Genomic DNA, 9,962 nt, shown 5'->3' with positions numbered 1-9,962 from the left:
CCAAACAACGCGTACGATTTTTTGTTGAGATCCTAAAATACAATGGTAGTTTTGGTAATTTGCTGAACTGAATCATATCACAACCACTCACACGTGGGAGACTTCAAATACTAGGGTTTTCAAAGGCGGTTGACCCGGGTAGCTCGGGCAGGCACAAGACCCCTGCCCAGGTGACCCTTCTTCCCTCCCTCCCGCTTCTTCCACCCATTCGAAATAAACAACCATTTGTATAAATCGCCGATTAGTTCATCTTCCTCCGCACTCTCTCTCCTCCCTCTCTCTTTCTTCTCTGTGTGCTTTGCCTTCTCACGGCGCAAACGTACAGAGAAGGGAAGTCGTCCTCGCTTCTCGCTCTACTTGTTCGTCGAGTGGGGTTTTAGAGCGAGCTCGCCGCTGCTGCTACTCAATCGGCTACCGCACGTGGTAATTCTCGTTCTTCTAATCTCAATCTGTGGACTTCGGTTTACGTTTGTGGTGATAGATGCTCTGATTTTGTTTATTTCTGCTCGATTTTCCCCTGGGTTTTGAAATTGGTTCTAGTATTTGTGATATCTGAAATGCGATTAGGGTTTTGAAATTGGTCATGTTGTTGTTTCGCGCAATGTGTCTGTGCTATAGTGATTTAACGAGTTTTTTTAGTAGATTTATTAATTTAGAGAGCTGCCAGACTCAACCCATCGATTACTTTCACCCACCTCAAACTCCCATCCACCATAAAAAGTGAAGTATTGAAATGCTATTTTCCCACCCAGTGTTATTCTTAAAATAGCGTCTAATATGCTATTTTCCACCGGCTATTATTCCTGGAAAATTGAAATGCTATTTCCCCAACAACGAAGTCTCCTCAGACGATAGTCTACTAGCAAATGAATAATGCTTGAAATGTATGATTATGCATTCCAGTAACTACCATTAATATCCAATCATCATTAATTGCTAGCTTCTTACCTTTTAATTGGAAAAAGACATCCACACTTTTTCGCTATCTTTATCCTTTATGTCTTTTTTTGCGAATTCAACTTACATTTTGCCCATTCCTTTCACAACCCAATGTAAATCTAGAGCTTCTGTTACTTTTATGCGCCCATATTAGTATTATTATATATCCTTTAAGGTCCTTATCTGTCATTTCACAAATAGGCAAACTTGTAATTGAGAATTTTATCAAAAAGTGGGTGGAGAAATAAGACATTGGAGTGGGAATAACGTCTCTCTTAATTTATTACATATATAGTCTGCTACATATTGTATAGCCTTAAGAAATGATCGGTTTTAAGTAAACAATTTTTTCCTGTTTCTATATTCTTTTTTAGCTTCTCTCTTCTTTTGTAGTAGGAACGAAATGGCTGTGGAGATTACTCAGTTTCTATTGGCAGCTCAATCAGCCGATGCAAGGGTTCGTACTGAAGCAGAGGCTAATATTAGGCAATTCCAAGAGCAAAACCTTCCTGCTTTTCTTCTGTCATTGTCCGTTGAGCTTGCAAACAATGAGAAACCCACTGAATCCCGTACGTTGGCTGGTCTTGTGCTTAAGAATTTATTAGATGCCAAAGATGCTGGTACAAAAGAACTTCTTACTCGACAATGGATTGCTATAGATATTTCTATTGTATCCCAAATTAAGGACTTGCTCTTAAGGACACTTGGGTCATCTGTCCCGGAAGCAAGACACACATCTGCCCAAGTTATTGCAAAAATTGCATCTATTGATATTCCTAGGAAACAATGGCCTGACCTAATCGGGTCTTTGCTCAACAATATGACTCAGCGAGATAGTGCAGCTGGTTTGAAGCAGTCAACCTTGGAAGCACTTGGTTATGTATGTGAGGAGATATCTCATCAAGATCTTGAGCAAGGCGAGGTGAACAATGTTCTTACTGCTGTAGTCCAGGGAATGAACCTTGCTGAAAATAGCCCTGAAGTTCGTCTGGCTGCAACAAGGGCTTTATATAATGCCCTGGAGTTTGCACAAACCAACTTTGACACTCAGATGGAAAGGGATTTCATCATGAAGATGGTCTGCGAGACGGCCTTGTCTAAGGAGGTTCAAATTAGGCAGGCTGCTTTTGAGTGTCTCGCTTCAATTGCTTCTAGATATTATGAGGTGCTTGGGCCTTACATGCAGGCTTTCTTTGAGCTTACATCAAATGCTGTAAAAGGGGATGAAGAGACGGTTGCCCTTCAAGCAATTGAGTTTTGGAGCTCCATTTGTGATGAAGAAATAGAGCTTCAAGAATTTGAGATCTCTGACACTGGGGACTCTCATTCAAAATTTATAGAAAAAGCTTTGTCATCTTTAGTTCCAATGTTGCTAGAAACTTTGCTGAAACAGGAAGAAAATCAAGACCAAGATGACAACATTTGGAATGTTGCGATGGCTGGTGGGACGTGCCTACAACTTGTTTCAAGGACTGTTGGAGATGCCATTCTGCCCCTTGTGATGCCATTTGTGGAGGCTAACATAGTGAAGCCAGATTGGCACTGTCGTGAGGCAGCTACATTTGCATTTGGCTCAGTGCTTGAAGGCCCAAGCACAGAGAAGCTATCTGTTCTGGTCCATTCAGGTTTGGATTTTATGCTTAGGTTAATGAAAGATGAAAATAACCATGTCAAAGACACTACTGCCTGGACTCTTAGTCGTATATTCGAGTTTTTGCACGGTCCTGATAGTACTGTGATTTCTTCTGCTAACCTTCCAAAGGTGGTGGAAATATTGGTGGAAGGCACTAAGGATGCCCCAAATGTTGCAGAGAAGGTTTGTTGGGCCATCTATCACCTTTCTCAGGGGTATGAGGAAACCTGCTCCTCTCTCTTTACTCCGTATGTCCCGGGCATCATTGAATGTCTTATTTCCACTGCTAGTCGTACAGATGGTGATGATTCTAGATTGAGGTGTTCTGCTTATGAATCGTTGAATGCGGTTGTGAGGTGTTCTAATATTAAAGAAACGTCACAAATTATAGCACAACTACTTGTTGTTATTATGAATAAGTTGGGCCAGACTTTAGAACTTTCGATTGTATCGTCAGATGACCAGGAAAAGCAAGGAGACTTGCAAGCTTCTTTTTGTGGTGTTCTACAGGTTATTATTCAGAAGCTTACCAGTGATGATGAGAGTAAGCGTTTTATATTGGAAGCAGCTGATCAGATAATGCTTCTGTTTCTTAGAGTGTTTGCCTGTCGTAGTTCTACAGTACATGAGGAAGCAATGCTTGCTATTGGTGCACTGGCTTATGCAACTGGGCCTGGGTTTGAGAAGTACCTTCCTGAATTGTACAAGTATTTGGAGATGGGGTTGCAGAATTTTGGGGAGTTTCAAGTATGTGCTATCACAGTTGGGGTGGTTGGTGACATTTTCCGTGCATTGGATGAGAAGGCATTACCGTACTGTGACGGGATTATGAGTCACCTGATGAAGGACTTGTCAAGTGAAGCGCTCCACCGGTCTGTCAAGCCTCCCATATTCTCTGTCTTTGGCGACATAGGTCTCGCAATTGGAGAACATTTTGAGAAGTATGTCCCTTATGCAGTGCAGATGATGCAGGGAGCTTCGGAGCTTTGTGCTCGGATGGACGCTAGTGATGAGGAGTTAATGGAATACGGAAACCAGCTAAAATGTAGCATCTTTGAAGCTTATTCTGGTATACTTCAGGGCTTTAAGGATTCAAAGCCTGAGGTCATGTTGCCATATGCCCAACATCTCCTGCAGTTTATTGAATTGGTTTTAAGGGACGTAAACAGGTATTGTCTCACTCTCTCTCTCTCTCTCTCTCTCTCTCTCTCTCTAATATATTTGTGTGTGTGTTCTGACCCGAAATGTCTGGTCTTTCTGGTTTATAATCTGATTTGTTCGTATTCAATGTCCTTGTTCATTGTTTATAGGGATGCCAATGTCACAAAAGCTGCAGTTTCTGCGCTGGGTGACCTTGTTGATGTGCTTGGCCTAACCATCAAGCCACTGTTTGGGGATTTTGCATTCTTTGAGGGAATTTTGCAAGAGTGTCTTCAAACCGATGACGAAAGTCTAAGTGAAACAACAGCTTGGGCTTATGCGATTATGAGGCGCATTATGAATCAATGAGAAGCGACTGGTTCATTTGTGAGTAATTGATAATTTCTGTCTAATAGCGGTATTCGTTGAGGTCTAAAGATAGGCGTCATGGAAGTTAGAAACTTGTTTTCGTCGATTTTGCATTATGGACACATCTCTCTACTTTTCGGTTTTTGGCTCTTTGAACATCCTCACTTTATTGAGGCTACAGTTAAGGTGTCCCTTCTTTTGTTTTGGATTTGGTTGCATTTTGAGCCAATAGTTTTCATCAAATCCAGTGTTTAATAAACTTAAAAGAGAGTTGAGATAATCTTTGTAATATGTATCTCTGTATGAAACAAGTGTTACAATGTTGATTCGAAAATAAATAAATGAAAAGAATTTACGTTGAAAAGTACATTAGCGCTACTATCTGCCGGTGTTCATGGAACTGCAGGACATCTCACCTATGGTCGATGAAGGGTACGATGTGATCGTATCACCCAAAAGGACATTCATAAATCTGGAGTTCATTTCACTGACCCGCCTGGAATCAACAAGGTTCCAGTTTTCGACTTCAGGAAGCTGCTCATCCTCGTTGAGATATCGAACCACTTGTCTCATGGTAGGCCTAGCTTCTGGTTGGTAGTGAGTGCAAAGCAAACCTAGTTCCAGCACCAACTTCATCTCTTTAACAACGAAATTAGAATCCAAATTTGGATCAACTGTATCCAGTATGCGACCCATTACATGATTCTCCATAACCCAATCTGCCAATATGAACTCGCCTGAGCCGATAGGTCTCTGTCCACAAGCCACTTCAAGGAGCAGAACTCCATATGCAAACACATCAGAGCGTGTGGATGCCTTCCCTGTGCGAGCCAATTCTGGTGCAATATACCCAATTGTGCCAACCACAGCTGTAGTGTGTGATATTTCTCCGTGATCATACAGCCTAGCAAGGCCGAAGTCGCTTAGCCTCGGGTTCATGTCTGTATCTATTAAGACATTACCCGACTTAACATCGCGATGAATCACCACTTGCTCCCATTCCTCATGCAGGTACAAAAGCCCTGATGCAACGCCTTTGAGGATGTTGAATCTTTGTGCCCAGCTCAACACAAAGTTGTCTTCGGACCCAAAAATGAGTGAGTCTAAGCTTCCGTATGGGATGTAGTCGTAGACTATGAGGAGGTTCTTCTTCTTCTTGCACCAGCCTTGGAGATGGACCAAGTTCTTGTGCCTCAACTTTCCCAAGCTCTCAATTTCTGAGGCGAAGGCCCTCATTCCTTGGATAGAATTTCGGGTTATCTTCTTAACCGCGATTTCACATCCACTAGAGGGTAAGACGCCCTTGTAAACTTCACCACAACCGCCGGCTCCAACTACAGCGGAGGCCTTGAAACCCTTTGTTGCTGCATAAAGATCCTTGTACTTGAACCTGTGAGGAGAATCCAGCTCCCAATCCTCAAGACTCTCAAACTCATCATGCCGTCCTTTGTACAAGGTGAAGAACAACAAAACTACCAATAACATGGATACCACAACCGCTAAGGCGATTATAAGAGCCTTGATTTCAGGTTTGTAAGAGGATGAGCCTTTCTCTTTTGCCGGTTTACGAAGTTGAGAAATATTGATTGGTCTCAGTGCTCCGTCCACCGCGAAACTCCACGCTATTATGTAATGAGAGCTTGCTTGTTCTCCGGTGGATGCAGAGAAGCCGGCGTACATAGTCTCTTGAAGAGTAGTAGATAAATTGATAGTTTCTGACAATAGCGGTTTCTCGGGTTTCTCCACGTGTATGGGAGATATTGTGACATTCAGCTTTTGAGCTTCGCCATCATAGTCTATCCAAGCTTGGATGAGATCACCGCTCTCCAAGTTTACTTCTTCTTTGTGTGCTCCTTTGACAAAGTACGCAGCCGGTTCAGATGCTTCAGAGTCGACACTGTTGATGTTTATACCAACATGGTTTCCTGCAGTGTTGGAGTTCTCTTTAAATCCATTCACCGTGTCGAATTCCACAGAAAAGATGTGGTTGGAGGGATTACCGTCAGTTGTGGAGTTGAAAATCCCAAGGAAATGCCCGGGTTCCCCCCCGGGGAATTTTGGAGAGGGAGAGAGTGTGAAGGCTAGGCCAAAGCCTCCGGGGCCGGAACTTGGGGAGACTATTGCAAAAACAAATTGTGTGCTGAAGGAAGAAGCATTAGGGTACGAAGAAGAAGAGTTTTTATCAAATAAGTTTATATGTTTGGGATAGAATGCATGGCCTTTAATATTATGTGATGTGTTCGTGAGCTTGAGCATGCCGGAGGGCTTGATTATAGTCGCCCCCTCGCAGATCAGGTCATTTGCATCGGTTCCATTGAATCCGTTGAACAAAAACTCAACTCCCCAAGCCGGAGAAAACATGGGAAACAAGAAGAGGAAACCTAAAGGAATTGCTAAAGCCATTAGGGTTTTCGGAATTGCAGAAGCAAGAAGCAAGTCCAAGACCTTAACGTAGCTTGAGAAGAAGGTGAAGGACTTAGAAATGGTCGAAGTTTAGAGCATAAGCATGTAGAGAAACACCCTCCCGAATCCCAATACAAGGAGTCCCGTTTAATTGTGTGTGTGTGGACGTATAAATGGTGTGGTTCTTGTGTGTGTGGACATATAGATGGTGTGGCTCTCGTGTGTATGGGCGTACACATGGTGTGATTCTCAATACGGACACAAGAATAGTAAGGAAGATAAGAAGGAACTACATGGAAGGTACTGACCAGTTGATCAAAGGCAATTGGCAAATAATTGCCACCATTGACGTGCTCAGCCCTTTAGCAATTGACTCCTTGTGTGGCGGAAGAAAAGTACTTGAGTGCTAATCAACTTATTGAGTGGCTACAGATCTTTGGCAGTCTACTTTTTGGCGTAACAAAGATAGTCGGGGTATCCAAAGAAACTTAAAAATGAAACATGTGTGTCCAAAAAAGTTGGATGTCTCGTACGCAAGGATGGAACTAAAAACTTTCTTTAGAAATGGAGACATTAACATCTGGTTATACTTAGAGAAAAAAAAAAATCAAGATAGCGTAATTTCTTCTATAGTTTTGTTTTTTTTCTTTTTCTTCTCAAATTTCATTCAACCAACTTGTAAACATTTTTTTTTTAAATTATAACTTGTTGTGCATATTATTTTAAATTACAACTAATCAGTTAAAGTTAAATATCAAAAAATCATTTTTTTTTCTCTCTACACACTACTTTAATGGAGGCCGCAGACTCCTCTCCTCCGCCAGTCTCCCATTTCTAATTATATCGAAGTCAATACTACGCGTGAGTGATGATCTTAGGCAACACAAGGCAGCCGGCCACGAGGATTGAATTGTGTGAATAACACACACTGGAATGTTTGAAAGCGGCGTTGAAATTTCTTGCCTACAGGACTCTAGACTTTATAGTAGTACATACTACGCATCCTCATTTGTCACACCATAATATGAAAGATGGTCAAAGTACACGCTAAAAGTCTTTCTTATTTAGTAAAGTTTTTCTTATTTAGTGTCACAAACCCTAACTCCAAAAAAATAAAATAGAAAATAATAAAATTCTACAGACTTTATAAAATATAAAAAATACGAAATAAAAATAAGCTGTTCTATTTACACCTAAATTCTTTCGTTGGACGTCCTTGTTTTACTGAAACCCCAAAATAATTTACTAATCTTTTAGGAATACCCTTCTTATACTTTTAATGAAATAATTTTTCTTTGAACATCCAATTTCTTTGTATTAGATAAGAAGGTTTTCTCTTCAATTTGGAGATTGCGGGTGTGACATAATTCTTTGTTCTAAATTGGTACCAGAACTTTTTTTTTTTTTTTTTGGTTCCAATACCAAAATTTATTATAATGCCAAATCTATATCACTACCTCCTCCACAATGGAGATGGCTCGTTCTAGCAACAAAAAGCATCCATTCCATCCGAAAGATTCAATATGATTGAACTCGTTTGAAAATGTTTTTAAAATAGCTGAAAGCATAAAATTTCTTTTGAACTGTTGAGATTTCCCAAAAAAAGAAAAAGAAAAAGAAAAGCTGAAAAGGTTTTTGGTGAAAATATTTTTTAAACCAATCCTTAATAAAAATATAAGTAAATCCTAGAAAAAAAAACACTTTAAGTGCTTTCTGAAAGAAGCACATAATTGGTGTTTGCTTTTGAAATCCAAAAAAAATTTCTCTAGTGCTTTCAGTCATTTTAAAAGTGTTTCGGAATGAGTCATGTATGCATGCTACTTACTATTTAGTTAACATCACAAAAATCTACATCCCAATCAATCCACTTAAGGTTGTGGATATAACCATCTGGTGTATCAAAATCAAATAAGGTCATGTAAAAGTAGAAGCTGATTGATTTGAAGACAATAACAGCGTTGTCAAACACTTTTTAATTTTTATTTTCTATACCAGGATATACTAACACTAAATGATTGAAAATTTTAGCTAATTCAAACAATGAGCCAACCCAATCATAATAAATTTTATTGAACTCGACATCATCATAAGTCGGAATTGTTTCGTATTTGAATTTGTGATCTAAAAGTAGGTATGTGCTAACGTTTCATCGGAATCCATGAACATGGCAGAGCTTTTACAGTGAAATAAACAATACAGCAAAGTGGGTTCAAGATGTAATAAGAAAACCCTTAGCTATTTCATGTTAAAGCTTCCCTGATTTAGAGGACTTATTTGCATTCTTTGGAAGCTACTCTGACATTTTGAACCTAGGACACTATGTCACGTATTTTATTTTTAAGTTCTCACATAATATTACATGATTGATTGGAAACACCGCTACATTAACATTCATATTTCATGCAAGTCCTTCCTGTAGAATTAGCGAGCTAGCAAAGTGCTGCATCAATTTGACAAGAAAAATTAGCTAAATAATATGTAATTATAACTTAATTTGGGCAATGCCATGCATTGTGAATGTTTGATGTTCTTTTCACTATTCATATGCGAAAAAACAAATGAAAGAAAAAAGCAAAGTTTGAAAATAAATAAAAGAGGTGGACCTGGTAGGCCAGTGTTGCCATGATCTAAATGTGACCTTTTATGAGAATTCTTTATAAGTAAATAAGTTATGTGCCCACTAAACTAAATAATTATTTTGAATACATCCGATATTATCTATATTGAGTAGTGAAAAAATGAATTAAACTTCACAATGACTACCATAATAATTTAGTTCGAATTCATTTTCATAATAATCAAATCTAAGAGTTCTCACCAATGGTAGAGCCACGATTTCTTCTCATCTATCTTCTGGTCATCATCTTAGTCGTTACATAATCAAGGGGTCTGAGTCGACTTCAACTTGATGGGATTACCGAGCCAATTTTTGCTCTAAGAGGTTGTATTTCTCATTCTCATGTTCTTTATACAGATGATTTATTCAGATCAGGATCCTCTCCTGAGCTAAGGGTGAGGATCCTTCTGAGCAAACATATCGGGCCGTTGAAACGGTTACAAACAGGAGGCCCCTCTAAAAGTTATAATAATTGTAGCCGTTGGAAAAAATTTCAATGACCCGATGGGTTTTCTTAGGAGGATCTTCACCCTTAGCTCAGGAGAGGATCTTGATCCTATTATTCATCTTCAGATCTTCATGTTAAAAGTTAAGTTTTATTCTTTTTCCGAAAAGTTTGTATGGTGTCAAACCAATTGAGCATGAAAGTTGCGCTACCCGAAAGAATTTGAATTGAAAATACAATTTCATATAACAAATTAACAACTCTAGAAGCGGAGACACTTACGCATGTTAGTGAAATGATTACGACATACTCATAATTTCTTGGGCCTAAGCTTCTTTAACCATATTTGCACTCTAGTCTAGTGCATCATCTGACAAAATATGATGTGATCAATTTACATATCATATTGATCACGT

The 9,962-nt window shown here is 39.5% G+C and overlaps 2 protein-coding genes across 3 annotated transcripts; one reads left to right on the top strand and one right to left on the bottom strand.

Annotated features, from left to right (window-relative positions):
* Positions 1 to 141: 141 nt before the first annotated feature.
* On the top strand, positions 142 to 4,407 carry LOC103930166 (importin subunit beta-1-like). 2 transcript variants are annotated; one of them, XM_048583537.1, is made up of 3 exons: positions 142 to 423; positions 1,336 to 3,741; positions 3,883 to 4,407. In XM_048583537.1, exons 2-3 carry the CDS (start codon positions 1,343 to 1,345, stop codon positions 4,079 to 4,081), a joined length of 2,598 nt encoding a protein of 865 aa, XP_048439494.1. In that variant the 5' UTR covers positions 142 to 423; positions 1,336 to 1,342; the 3' UTR covers positions 4,082 to 4,407. The 2 variants fall into 2 exon arrangements, with proteins under 2 accessions (XP_048439494.1, XP_048439495.1); XM_048583538.1 differs by having other exon boundaries at positions 1,333 to 3,741.
* On the bottom strand, positions 4,353 to 6,869 carry LOC103930167 (lectin-domain containing receptor kinase VI.3-like). Its single transcript, XM_009339468.3, has one exon. It carries the CDS (start codon positions 6,482 to 6,484, stop codon positions 4,460 to 4,462), a length of 2,025 nt encoding a protein of 674 aa, XP_009337743.2. The 5' UTR covers positions 6,485 to 6,869; the 3' UTR covers positions 4,353 to 4,459.
* Positions 6,870 to 9,962: the final 3,093 nt, after the last annotated feature.

Source organism: the organism of the source record quoted next, unplaced genomic scaffold (genome assembly GCF_019419815.1).
Source record: "Pyrus x bretschneideri cultivar Hongxiangsu unplaced genomic scaffold, Pyrus_bretschneideri_v1 Contig2, whole genome shotgun sequence".
Lineage (NCBI taxonomy): Eukaryota > Viridiplantae > Streptophyta > Magnoliopsida > Rosales > Rosaceae > Pyrus > Pyrus x bretschneideri.
This window is presented reverse-complemented; position numbering and strand designations above follow the sequence as displayed.

Excerpts from the sequence above, each read along its gene's own strand:
- LOC103930166 (XM_048583537.1), top strand. The coding sequence starts at position 1,343 with ATGGCTGTGGAGATTACTCAGTTTCTATTGGCAGCTCAATCAGCCGAT. Across the intron at positions 3,742-3,882 it reads GTTTTAAGGGACGTAAACAG|GGATGCCAATGTCACAAAAG; the intron begins GTATTGTCTCAC and ends CATTGTTTATAG.
- LOC103930167 (XM_009339468.3), bottom strand. The coding sequence starts at position 6,484 with ATGGCTTTAGCAATTCCTTTAGGTTTCCTCTTCTTGTTTCCCATGTTT.